The sequence below is a fragment of the Cydia amplana genome, chromosome 14 (assembly GCF_948474715.1).
Source record: "Cydia amplana chromosome 14, ilCydAmpl1.1, whole genome shotgun sequence".
NCBI classification, from domain to species: domain Eukaryota; kingdom Metazoa; phylum Arthropoda; class Insecta; order Lepidoptera; family Tortricidae; genus Cydia; species Cydia amplana.
The window spans coordinates 2,644,557-2,658,640 of NC_086082.1; the positions used below are offsets into that span (position 1 = coordinate 2,644,557).

The window sequence follows — 14,084 nt, forward strand, 5'->3', positions numbered from 1 at the left end:
AAAACGTGCACCTTTCTTACGCTCTGGGCCTTCTGCCCTACGCGAAGGTCGGCCTTCGGCCTTCGCAATTAAGAAACTTGAAAAAGCTGCAGAAAGCGTGCACCATTCTTAGGCTCCGGGCCTTCGGCCCTACGCGAAGCTCGGCCTTCGGCCTTCGCAATTAAGATACTTCGAGCTGCAGAAAGCGTGCACCTTTCTTACGCTCCGGGCTTTCGGCCCTAAGCGAAGCTCGGCCTTCGGCCTTTGCAATTAAGATTCTTGGGGAAGCTACAGAAAGCGTGCACCTTTCTTACGCTCTGGGCCTTCGGCCCTACGCGAAGGTCGGCCTTCGGCCTTCGCAATTAAGAAACTTGGAAAAGCTGCAGAAAGCGTGCACCGTTCTTACGCTCCGGGCCTTCGGCCCTACGCGAAGCTCGGCCTTCGGCCTTCGCAATTAAGATACTTCGAGCTGCAGAAAGCGTGCACCTTTCTTACGCTCCGGGCCTTCGGCCCTATGCGAAGCTCGGCATTCGGCCTTCGCAATTAAGATTCTTGGGGAAGCTGCAAAAAACGTGCACCTTTCTTACGCTCCGGGCCTTCGGCCCTACGCGAACCTTCGGCCTTCGCAATAAAAATACTTAGGGAAGCTGCAGAAAGCATGCACCTCTCTTACGCTCCGAGCCTTCGGCCCTACGCGAAGCTCGGCCTTCGGTATTTACAATTAAGAAACTTGGGGAAACTGCAAAAAGCGTGCACCTTTCTTACGCTTCGGGCCTTCGGCCCTACGTGGAGCACGGCCTTCGGCCTTCGCAATTAAGATACTTGGGGAATTTACAGGAAGCACGCACCTTCCTTACGCTTCGGAGCGTCGACCCTATGCGGAGTTCGGCCTTCGGCTTTCGTTACTAAAATACTCGTGGAAGTTGCAGGAAGAGCCCATCTGTCTTAAGCTCCCAGTCTTTGCTTCTCGTAAAATATTGTTTCACAACAGTAGCACGTGTGCTCCGGGATTTGCAAAATTTTTCGTGCAAAATTAAAATCATCATCAAAGACCTGCCTTCTACAGTCATGATAATAGTGTCTTCTATTCAAAGTCTCAAGTTAAATCTTATAATAAACAGCACAATATGTTTATTCAGAGTACCTGAGCATTTCTCAAATAATTTGTACATTTCGATCACATCTTAGATTTCTATAAATATTGGTATGCTGGTAAAGTACATGAAGCTGAACAGTTTCCACCATATTTCCCAAAATGTCCAAGAAAGTTTGTATGAAACATTCCTTTTTTGTTACCAAATGTGTAAGGAAATCTAGTCAATCGTTCAAACCGTTCCTTTCGTATTTGACACTTTCGCAATTGAAAATAACGTAAGCGCCACGTATGACGTTGTCGTATATAGCTGCAAAGAGAAATGTCATTAGCGCGATGTAGAACATTTCGTATTTTCTCTCCAACGATACAATTAAACATATAACTTATATATATTCGTATGATCGCCTTAAAAAATCCTTTCTTTTAATATCCCATTCAATAGATTTAGACAATTCATTTATCTTTGCGTTATACTTATATTTTGTAAAATCTTGTCCTACCAAATGAATAGTTTAAACCATATTTTGTGTACAGTTTTAGAATCGTCTTTCAAAATCCTTTATTTTAATACCCAACTCGATAGGTTTATTGGTTTTATTTTTGTTTCGGTTGCACAATTTGCAGTGCATAATCCGCCATATTGGTTTTGTGATGACGTCACATAGCCTATGTTACTCGGGATGACGTAAGGATTCCAATGATATCTCAAACACCTAAATCGGTTCAGGCACTTAGCTGTTACGGTGTAACAAAGAAACTTACATACCCACATACAAACATGAACCCTGAAAACAATACACTCTTTTTTTGGGGCAGTCGTGTAATAAAACACCACTAAACTACCCGAAATTAGTTAATAAAAATGTTCATTGTTCGGGGTAGACAAAGAAATCTGTTTGAAATCTGTTTGATGTCAGGTGCACGTTCGAATTGGCCTGCTACTTATCGACAACATCGGCAACATCTGTCCTTAAACGCGAATACGTGTAGCTGTCAGTAACTGTAAGTGGCTCGAGACAGTTTACAATTGAGACGAACTGTTTGAAAATGGAACTGTCGAGGTGAATGATGAATGCCAAGTGTTAAGTGCTAAATTAGCGGACTTGGCATTCACAGTTTTCCTTCACCAAAAAGCGACTGGTAATTATCAAATGATATTTCGTACATAAGTTCCGAAGAAGTTGTGGCGGCCTGCTCGGCTCGCCACTCTACACGCGCCTAAGTCCGCGCGCCTGCGCGATGCGCCACCGGCCGTCGCTTGGCAACGGACAAGATCTGCCTAAGACGAAATCCCATATTTCTAATAATTCGTTGATTTGTTGTATATACCTAAATTGATGTAAATATAATTGTAAATACTTTCGGCGACTTCTTTTGTACATAGCATTTTCCCCTACATACCTACCAACCACATTGGTGACTACCGACTAACGCAAGATGTCGAAAGAAAATCTCCATGAAGATTATGCCGACGCAAATGAGGAGGCGCAGGTATGTAGGGTTGGCGTCCGCGTGCCTCCATTTAACGCGGACGAGCCCGCCCTGTGGTTCGCCCAGATCGAAGCTCAGTTTCACTTATCGAAAATCACACTTGACGATACCAAATTTTATTACGTAGCTGGGCAATTAGAGGCGCGCTATGCAATGGAGGTAAAGGATGTAATTACTAACCCTCCCGCTACCGAGAAATATCCCAAAATAAAGGCCGAATTAATAAAACGTCTGTCCGCGTCGCAAGAGAAACGGACGCGGCAGCTGCTTGTTCAAGAGGAGCTGGGCGACCGCAGCCCGTCCCAGTTTCTGCGCCACTTACAAAACCTGGCCGGCGCCGCTGCAACTTCGGACCTCCTACGGACAATTTGGTGCGACCGTTTACCGCACAATGTTCAGACCATACTTGCGTCGCAGTCTGAGCAGCCTTTAGAACAGCTCGCCGATCTAGCAGATAAGGTTTATGAGCTAGCTCCTCCAACACCCCGTGCTCCGCAAGTGGCGACTACTTCTGGTGCTGCTACCACCTACGCACCAGCGGATCCTATCTCCCACGCGCCCGCTTCGCCTACCGACGCCTTGACGCAGCAAGTCAACGAGCTTACAAGGCAAGTCGCTTTATTAACGACTAAATACAGAAGAGGACGTACGCACTCGCGCTCGCGCTCGTCGTCAAGGCCACGAAGGCACAGCCACTCTCGACCTAGGATGCCGCAGCCGCCGTCTAACCATCCGCATTGTTTTTATCACTACAACTTTGGGCAAAAAGCACATAAATGTAGTAAGCCCTGCAGTTTCGACTCGGAAAACTCCCCGGGCGGTCGAAAGTAGCGGCCAGCGACTGCCCTACCTCAAAATCTGGCCGTCTATTCATTACCGACCGGACTACGAAAATAAGGTACCTCGTTGACACGGGATCTGATTTATGTGTTTTCCCCCGGTCGGCTGTCAAGACGCCTTGCCCACAATCAAAATTTGATTTAACTGCAGCCAACAATTCTGTCATACATACATATGGACCGATACAGCTAACTATCAACTTGGGTCTACGAAGAGCGTTCCCATGGAACTTTACTATAGCCGACGTGTCAAAACCGATTATAGGAGTCGACTTTCTCATCTATTACGATCTATTGGTAGACTGCCGAAACCGTCGACTAATAGATAATCTTACATCGTTATCGGTAGCCGCTATGCCCTACACGTCGTCCGATAATATTGCTTCCGTCAAAACCGTTACCGGTGAAACGGAATTCCATGAAATCTTACGCGAGTATCCCGCTATCACCAGACCTCCAGGTAGACACTCTCCATCGAAGCATAACACCTTGCACTTCATCAAGACCACTCCCGGACCGCCAGTATCCTGCAAACCTCGCCGCCTTGATCCGATGCGTCTGCAAGCTGCCAGAAAGGAGTTCGAGGATATGTTGGCATCCGGTATAGCCCGTCGATCAGAAAGTCCCTGGGCCAGTGCACTTCACTTGGTAAAGAAGAAAGATGACACCTGGAGACCCTGTGGTGATTATAGGGCACTGAACGCCAGAACGATCCCTGACCGATATCCTATTCGTCATATTCACGATTTTTCTCACCAACTATCCGGCTGTACTATCTTCTCAACCATCGATCTGGTCAAGGCTTACAATCAGATAGCCGTGAACCCTGACGACATTCCCAAAACCGCGATTATCACTCCATTTGGCTTATTTGAATTCCCATTCATGACTTTCGGACTAAGGAATGCAGCGCAGACCTTCCAGAGGTTTATTGATGAGGTTCTGCTCGGTCTAGACTTCTGCTATGGTTACTTAGACGATATCCTGATTTTCTCATCTTCACTGGAACAGCACAAAGGTCATCTCCGTCAACTGTTTGAGCGTTTGACACAGTACGGCGTATGGATCAACATCTCCAAATGCTTGTTTGGCCAATCCGAAGTCACTTTTCTTGGTTACCGTGTGACAGCTTCAGGTACCAAGCCTTTGGAATCTAAAGTGCAAGCTATCCAGGAGTACGCCGTCCCTAAAACAGTCAAGGAACTCAGAAGGTTCCTGGGTATGATAAACTTCTACCGCAGATTCGTACCCAACGCTGCACAACTTCAGGCACCTCTTCACTCCATTCTGTCTGGACCCAAGATCAAAGGATCACATCCAGTGAACATGACACCTGAATTGCTACAGGCTTTCGAAGACTGCAAGTCATCGCTGTCTAAAGCAACACTCCTTGCTCATCCGGATCCTTCTGCTCAACTAGCGATCTTCAGTGACGCTTCTGACACTTCTATTGGCGCAGTACTTCAACAGCTTGTGAACGACACCTGGCAACCCTTGGCATTCTACTCGCACAAGCTTACCAAGCCACAATCGAAGTACAGCCCGTACGACCGAGAACTCCTGGCTGTGTACGAAGCCATCAGATACTTCAGGCATATGGTCGAAGCCAGAGACTTCATAGTGTATACAGATCACAAGCCACTTACCTTTGCTTTCTCCACTAACCGAGATAAATGCTCGCCAAGGCAATTTAGATACCTGGACTTTATCTCGCAATTTACAACAGACTTAAGATACTTACCTGGAACTCTCAACGTTGTCGCTGACGCCTTGTCTCGCGTCGAGGAAATCGCCGTTCCTATTGACTACCAGGCGCTTGCACAATCTCAGGAAGCTGATCCAGAGCTGCAAGACCTGATCCTCCACGGCTCCTCACTCAAACTGCAGAAGATTCCTACACTTGGCAGTACCTTACCCGTCTTCTGCGATACTTCTACTGGACAACCTCGTCCATATGTCACTCCAGAGTTCCGGAAACAAGTCTTCGACCAGCTACACCAACTTCATCATCCAGGATGCTCAGCTACCGCGCGACTGGTCTCAGAACGATTCGTATGGCCAGGGATTCGCCGAGACTGTAGAGAGTGGGCCAAACAGTGCTTGAAATGCCAACAATGCAAAATCACTCGTCATACCATTTCACCACTTTCCACTTTCACCTCTCCATCCTCGAGGTTCGCTCATATTCATCTCGACCTCGTAGGGCCTCTTACCCCGTCTTCTGATTACAGATACTGCCTCACCGTCATCGACAGATTCACGCGATGGCCTGAGGCGTTTCCACTCAGAGACATCACTGCTGAATCCTGTGCATCAGCCCTGGTATCTGGCTGGTTTGCCAGATTTGGATGTCCGCTGCGGGTGACCACAGACCGTGGTCGTCAGTTCGAGAGCCAGCTCTTCAAGGCTCTGACCACGATGGTTGGTGCTCACCACCTCCGCACCACCGCTTATCATCCAGCCGCCAACGGCATGTGCGAGAGGCTCCACCGTCAGCTCAAATCCGCCATCATGTGCCACTCATCTTCGTCGACTTGGACCGAAGCTCTACCCCTCATCCTGCTTGGTATTCGAAGCGCCGTAAAGGAAGATTTACAGACTACCCCGGCAGAGCTCGTCTATGGCGAGACGCTTCGTTTACCCGGCCAGTTCCTGTCACCTCTACCCGACTACAAAGTGGCAGATATCACTGAGTACGCCACACGTCTACGCTCATACATGGCTAAACTCACACCCAGACCCGCATCTTGGCATATTTCATCATCACCGTTTTACATCCCACGTGGCTTAGATTCATGTTCCCACGTGTTTCTTCGAGTCGACCGTGTCCGCAGCTCGCTTGAACCACCGTACGAAGGCCCATATAGAGTTATTAAGCGACAGTCGAAATACTACTCTATTGACATTAAGGGCAAGGTGAATAACGTGTCGATCGACAGACTCAAGCCGGCATTTGTCATGCGAGAAGTGGCACCGCAATCGCCTGAGACAGACAACAGCGATACTGACAACGAGAAGCGGACGAGGAGTGGAAGACTAGTCAGGTTCCCCGCTAGGTATCGACCGTAGCCACGGTCTGGCCAGGGGGAACATGTGGCGGCCTGCTCGGCTCGCCACTCTACACGCGCCTAAGTCCGCGCGCCTGCGCGATGCGCCACCGGCCGTCGCTTGGCAACGGACAAGATCTGCCTAAGACGAAATCCCATATTTCTAATAATTCGTTGATTTGTTGTATATACCTAAATTGATGTAAATATAATTGTAAATACTTTCGGCGACTTCTTTTGTACATAGCATTTTCCCCTACATACCTACCAACCACAAAGTCATTGGTACGAGCCGGGGTTTGAACCCACGACTTCCGGATTGAAAGTCGCACGCTCTTACATCATCATCATCACTGGCTCAGTGACCCAAAAAGGATCTTGGCCTCCGACACAATAGAGCGCCACTCTGCCCTATCCTGCGCCACTTCACGCCAGTTGGGTATTCCGAGGGAGGACGCTCTTACATAAGTTCCGAAAAATTCTCCGATTTGAAAGTCATATACGCCCCCACCGCTATAGGCTACCAACGTTTAGGATAATTACTTGGAATGTTCGTATTCAAATTATTGCCATATGTTCCTGATTGCCGGTTACCCACAAAACTTGTTATTATAGCGGCCTATTTTCGTCTTCCGTTGTGTTTGTCCGGCCACCATGGAAACGGTAGTGTTACAGCCTGACACGGTGTTTCGGTATAGACAGCTGTCTCCAGACCAGCTATCATGGTCGTATTTTTATCACCTGTCATGCTATGCGTCACTTTCGCACTTACATATTTGTTAGAACGTGACAGCCATGGTGACAAATGATAAAGTGCAGGCCATCATAGCCGTATGGCATAGGCCGTATTGACGAAAAGTTGTCTCGTCTGTATAGACGAGACAACTTTTCGTCAATCTGATGAAATTGTCCGATCAAATCAGGACGTGCGGGACGCAAACGCCAATTTGGCTCGCCGAATTCGACCGCCGATTATGACCGATAAAATGGGATGCGGACGCAAGAATACAAATTTGTGACGCTAGTATTTTCGTTTAGGAGCATTTTTTTACTTAGAGGTCTGAAATATCAGCATAAATCTAAAATTGGCGATTAAAATGGAGATTGAGGCCAATTTTATTTCTGATCAAATCGGTCGATTTGATCATCCCGTCTGGAAACCGCTTTAGAAAAATATTAAGTAAAGAAAGAGTGGTAACTCCATACATCAGTTTTCTTACCAAAACGCGAGTTATTTCTTAGTCGACATCTAGCGTCAAATAGCTGACATTATGAGTTCTGCTAGTTGACAATAGATGTCGCAGCAGATTTAATGCTGAACAATTTTCAGCTAATAATAAAACCGGAAATCTATTTTCAACTCCTTCTGCTTATACATAATATTAGTTGTAAATTGTTTTAGTAGTACCTACATTTTTCCTCAGTAGCGACATTTGTGATAGTTGTGATATATGGAGTCAAGTAGTAGTACTGATAATTCTACTAATTGCCGTTAGATGTCGACTACGAAATAACTCGTGTTTTTGTAAGAAAATTGATGTCTGGAGTTACCACTCTTTGTTTACTTATATTTCTCTATGGTATAGACAAAGTTAAAAACAGTAGTTAATCCTTGTAGGTAGTTTGTTTTAAGGTTTCCTCACGATGTTTTCCTTCACCGAAAAGCGACTGGTAAACATCAAATGATATTTCGTATATAAGTTCCGGAAAACTCATTGTACTAGCTGGGACCTGCGACCTCAGGATTGTAAGTTGCACGGTCTTACCGCTAGGCCACCAGCGCTCTTGGGCGTTTTCTAAAATAAATATTGAAAACCCGATTCTCACAGATCCTGGTGTTTTTGGGTTCTTTCAACTCAGAATCTCTAGCATATTCAAGCCTGATGATAAAAAAACATGTCCCAAAAATTTGTATGAAAATTGTACATTCCACTACGTCACGTCCATACAAGTGAAATTTTTTCTCATAATAAAACGTGACGTAATGGAATGGACATTTTGGGACAACTTTTTAGTGGAAGGATGGAGAGTGCTGTCGATTCTGAGTAGAATGAGCCCAAGAATGTCCAGATTGAAAGAATCAGGTTTTCGATATGTCGGAGAATGGCTGAAATTTTAGAAAACGCCCTCTTACGTACTGATGAACACGATAACAATGGATTAAATGAATATGAATTAAATTCATGAAAAAACCAGAATTAGTTAACACTTTAGGTGCCGGGCGCCCCGTTTCCAGTACTTAATGAACACAATCGTGTCTGGGCAGTGAACGGGTTAACCAGGTCAAGTCTATTAGAATGAGTTTAAACTCAATTACAAGGAAACAAGTGAAGAGTTAACTGGGCCTTATTATGCTGCAATAATTTGTAAAAAGTCATAAGAGACACAGCTTTTACTTTAAGAAACAGTCCTTAAATACTCGAACATAGCCGCCTCTCATTTTAAAATGTCATTTTGAAATAACATGTGACATGAATTTCATTTTTATCGCTGACTGTACTTTTCTTTCAACAGGAAACTAATACTCATATACACAATGTTCACTAACACAAACACAATTACTTCGTATTTTCATCTAATCCAACTTACTTATGTATGCAAATCAGCATCATCGGAAACCGGGAAGTGGGTCAAATTTAACTTGCAAGGTTTGAACCGTGCAAACATCAAAATATCGTTAAAAGATTATATCGATATCGATAGAACATGAGGAATCCGGACAAATGCTTGTAAAGAGTCCAAAATCCGGACTTAATGATGACTCACGCTAGACCGGGCCGGGGCCGGGCCGGGGCTTCCGGCGCTTCGTCTTCTATGAAAAGCACCACGTGATCACCGATCAGCCGTCATAGAAAATGACATGTCGGCCGCCTCGGCCCGGGCACGGCCTGTTCTAGCGTGACTAGCATGAGTCATCCTTTAAATGAAAATGTTCATCTACAGAAATATAAGAATCCCGAGTGAAGGTAAGAGTACCTTATTGAGTGACCATAATTTACCTAATGAAAGAGAAATGCGAAAGATGACAGAACACTTCATTGATGCAATAGTTCATTCCACAGTTTCGCTGAATTGAATATTTCATCACACTCTATTCCCAAGTCTCTTCATTTTGAAATAGTTATTTGCTTTGGCATTCCCTTGTGTTATTGCAGCTGGTAGCCCAGCTCTTAGATCTCAGCAAACGAAATAATTTATTTATTTACATTGTGATGTTTTATTTCATCTTTTATTCTAAATGATGTATGGATTGATTTAATTAAATCGTCTATGATGAAGTCCAAAAATGCAAATAACTTTTAAAGAAATGTAAATTTCATTTCTATGAAGCTATTAATATTTTATTAGGCACGAGTAGGTAAAACCCTAATTCAGTCGCAGTTCTAACCAACTTCAAAACGTTACCTCAAAACTGTTTTGTGAGTACCACACTCACAAAACAGTTTCAACTCAACATAACAAACAGAAAATGTTGAAAATAGCGATTGAAAGCGAATACTAATTATAATTTAAAATTAACTAACATTCATTTTAAAATTAACTAAATCTATTATTTATATGTAAGCGTCTAGAGGCGTTTGAGATGTGGGTGTACAGGAGAATACTGAAAATCTCATGGACGGATAGAGTATATAACCAATGACAGCGTGCTGCAGGGAGTGCAAAAGAGAAGAGACATTTTAGATAAAATAAAGATTCGGAAACTGCAGTACTCTGGTCATGTATTGTGAAATCACAAATACCACCTCCTCCAGCCGATAATACAGGGGAAAATCCAAGGCAAACGAAAACGCGGAAGAAAACGTACCTCGTGGCTCAAAAATCTCAGGTGCTCAAGATGAGCACCAGATCGCTGTTTCGAGATGCAGCGTCAAAAGTGAAAATAGACCTAAAATGATAGCCAACCTCCGGCAGGAGACGGTACCATAAGAAGAATCTTCATTACGGTTAGGTACATACAGTTTGAAACAGCTGACCCTAAGGGCGGACTGTTTCAAAGTTACGTCCGTTAATATTTAACCATATGGGAAGTTTGACAGTTCATTAATGTATAACAGCTGTTCCCATGTATGTACCTTGTTACTGTCTGTTACATAACGTGATAACATGGAAACTTTCGGAACTTGGTTACATGCTATACTTGGTCAAGCAAATCTTGTCTGTAGAAAAAGGCGGCAAATTTTAAAAATCGCGGGTTAGCAACAGTACGTTTGAATTGTTCGAAAATCGCGTGTCATTTATATCTTATCTGTGGAAGTGTTTTGTTTACATTTCATCGTTGTTCGATGTACATTGCTGCTTTTTATTCGTTTCCTAGGGATAGCATACTTTAGTTTGCTTTACATTGCTACTGACATATTCAGCTTGACTGACTAGGTATATGTCACTTGTGGATGCAAATAGTTCTAAAATTTTAAGCTGGTAACACACCGTGGCATTAAAATACGTTTACAGTAGGTACATTATGGTGTACTGGGCACCTACAGATTTCTAGTTAGTTGTTCTAGTTCGTTAGAGAAAGAAAACCATATCAAATATTGAAAACAGAATCAGATTCCAGGCACTCAACTCGTATCCAGAGATTCGTATAATACCTATATTTATTTAGGTACAGCCATCTTTGTGCCTCGCGCTAGCGTAATGGCCGCAATTTAGAAGGTCAGGGTCATTTTTACAAACCACACAAGCTACGTCCAGTCTTACTTGACCCTTAGAACTATGACAACTGTGCGAGGTTTGATCAGGTTTTAAATGGTTGTGTTGTGTCGTGAGTTCAGAGTGTTGTGAGTTGTGACCCTGCGCAGACATTTTGCAGATGTGACAACCCTAATGTATGATAATAAAATCGGTGTCATAGAAACCGAGTTGATCCTTTGTAGTTTCTATGCTTTTACGAAACAAACATACAAAAATATTTTACACTACAAATAGGTAGCTACTTCAACCGAAAGGGCATAGCTGTAGTTGATTATGTCATCAAACTGTGTCAAAATATTTTCAATAATGTAAATACCTATCCTAGGAGTCCTGAGAGGAAAATAAGGATTAGGTTTGTATGGAAGGCGATTTCGCACGGCTGTCCACTTTCGTCTGAATGAGTTCTGTTTCATGTTAAACCTAACCGTTTTATAGCGAATATTAGTATCTACTTACTACATTTTATAGCGAATATTAGTATCCTCTCTTAAGAGTCACACCAACCTAGAGTCCGCACTACAACCGATGTTACGCTCTCATTATTACAAGCTTTTATTCAACTTAACATGTTAGTATACGTATACGTAACTAACTTTTTTTTTTTCAAATCTTGCAAACCAGTTTTACCACTTCCTGGGGCCCGTTTCTCAAAAGCTTGTAACTTGTACTATTTACAAGTGTAATTCACTCTTTGACAGCTTTTGTTAGAAAGGGACTTCCACTTGTATTACAAGTTACAAGCTTTTGAGAAACAGGCCTCTGATATCCGACGAAGCTGAAAATGTGCATACATATTATGTAAGTCGGGTGACGATGCAATATTATGGTACCATCGAGCCGATGTGATGATGGAGACAGGAGGTGGCCATAGAGGTGTGATAAAAAACGCAACCTAAGTGTGTTTGGGGTTTGTAAAATTGTCTCTATGAGTATTTAGTGGTCTGTGGAGTTTCTTTGTGTATACAAAGACAATTATTATAATTATGTAATATGTTACGCAAATGTTCATGACAAATTTCATAAAAATTAAGCATGTCGTTTTAAAATGAATGGGTAACTTTAATTGCATGGAAGCGGCTTTTTGGCGACGAATTCGTGTGACTCTTAAGAACCCCATTAGTTTTAAGATTCAGTTACCATTAATGAAAACGTCCCATGTTCCGACTGAAACGAATTCCAGTTGAATTAATTTTATTTGATCTAGAAATTGATGGGTTGAGCTGCATTGCTAATATCTTACGCTCTATAGCTCATGAATTTTAGTTGAGAAATGGCGAAACTGTTAAAAGATATTTATATTCATTGTTATAGCCCGGGTTTTTGGGGGAAAAAAGTACCAGTGTGCACATATGAAGGAATTTCTAAATCATACTAATAAAATATGTGACTAATCCTAATTATGTAAAAATTATTTCCATAATGTCAATATCCAAAGAGGAAAATGGGGACTACTTTGGATAAAGAAGCCATCCTCCAATATCCTCTTAAATTTAAAACATTGTTTATTTCGTTAGATTAGCGAAATAAACGCAGTAACATAACAACTACAAAATCTTTATAGAATAAATTTAAAAGTGGAAAAGTTACTGCCTTGGGTGAAATTTGAACTCACAGCCTCTAAATCTGAATTTGCTGGCAATGGATGAGGTCATGGTGGCTCAGTTGGCAGAGCGCTGGAGTATCGATCCAGAAGCCGTGAGTTCAAGTCTCACCCAAGGCAGTAATTTTTCCACTTTAAAATTTATTCTAAGTTTAATAGCATCGTTTGCAGAAGTTTCTGCTTGTTAAAAATCAATGAATAATTTTCTTTTATTTCAGGAATACACAACCCTTCAAGGGTTGTCAGTAAAACGGCGTTCCACGCCGGCATAGTCACGTAAGTAAACCAAATTAGTAAAATTTCTACTAAATGGGCATCCCTATCACATTCTTTTTTGCTGTTGGTAAACTTGATTGCAAGCAGTTGCTACGCGAAATTCACCTTTGTCACTTCGAGGTACGGATGCCGTATCACACGGTTTAAGTTTGGTAACGGCAAATGTAAAGTGGCACTTCGCCTACATTTCAGCGAGGCATACAATTATTTTATTCTTTTATCTTTATTTGCTTCACGGTTTTAGGGTTCTTTTGTTTTTTGTTGAGCAAAAGTTTACCGGTTTGAGCAACAGTTAATAAGGTTTTTTCGTAATTTTAGCCATGCTTTAGGTAAGTTTAAATCTAAGTACTTTACGGAATATTTCTATCTAATCTAGATTTTGGTATAAAATTGGTAAGTACGAGGAAAGCAAAACCGAGGAAAAGGTGGATGGACTGTGTGAGATATGAAACGAACGCTACTGAACGATGCGATGACGGGCGACAGAGAGGTATGGAAGAGAAGGACATGCTGCGACAACCCCAAGTGAATGGGACAAGGGCAAGAGAATGATGATCTGCTTTAGCCTTTATCGCTCTTGCATATTCGCGCGATAGAGAAGGCAGATAAGGACATTTTTTTGGCCTCAATGCTCAGAATAAAAAAAAAAACAATGGCGGAAACCAGAACATACGTAATTGTCCGTAAAACGAAGTCCTTATCCAATTCCATTTTATTCCACCTGCTCATTTCCGCAAATGTGCTTTTCTTATCGTGTAATTTTCCTTCGCGTAGAATCTGTAGCATATATTTCGTAAGATAATGTTGAAAAGAAAATGTAAGGTAAGTAGATTTATATGGGGATGATATCTGGGAGTTGAAATAAGAAAGGTACAGGCACAGATTTTTAATTAAGTACCTAGTACTTACTTAAAAACCGTGAGACCCCCTCAACTATAGTCCAAATGTTTAATTATTTCCAAAACTTATAAAGATATAAAAAAAATATTGATGTGAGTCGACGGGAAATTGAAAAAGGAATAAAATATGCCAAAACAAACGAAAAAAAAACAAAAAAC

At 42.6% G+C, this 14,084-nt stretch overlaps 2 protein-coding genes across 2 annotated transcripts in view; both read left to right on the forward strand.

The window, feature by feature from the left end:
* The first annotated feature begins 2,512 nt into the window (after window positions 1-2,512).
* Window positions 2,513-3,397, forward strand: LOC134654312 (uncharacterized). Its single transcript, XM_063509777.1, has one exon. The coding sequence runs from the start codon at window positions 2,513-2,515 to the stop codon at window positions 3,395-3,397; it is 885 nt and encodes a 294-aa protein (XP_063365847.1).
* Window positions 3,398-12,965: 9,568 nt separating this feature from the next.
* Window positions 12,966-14,084, forward strand: part of LOC134653944 (potassium voltage-gated channel protein Shaw) — a 54,215-nt gene continuing 53,096 nt past the window's right edge. Inside the window, exon 1 of the mRNA XM_063509314.1 lies at window positions 12,966-13,026. The gene's annotated coding sequence lies outside the window, so the exon portion shown is untranslated. The remainder of the gene's footprint in view (window positions 13,027-14,084) is intronic.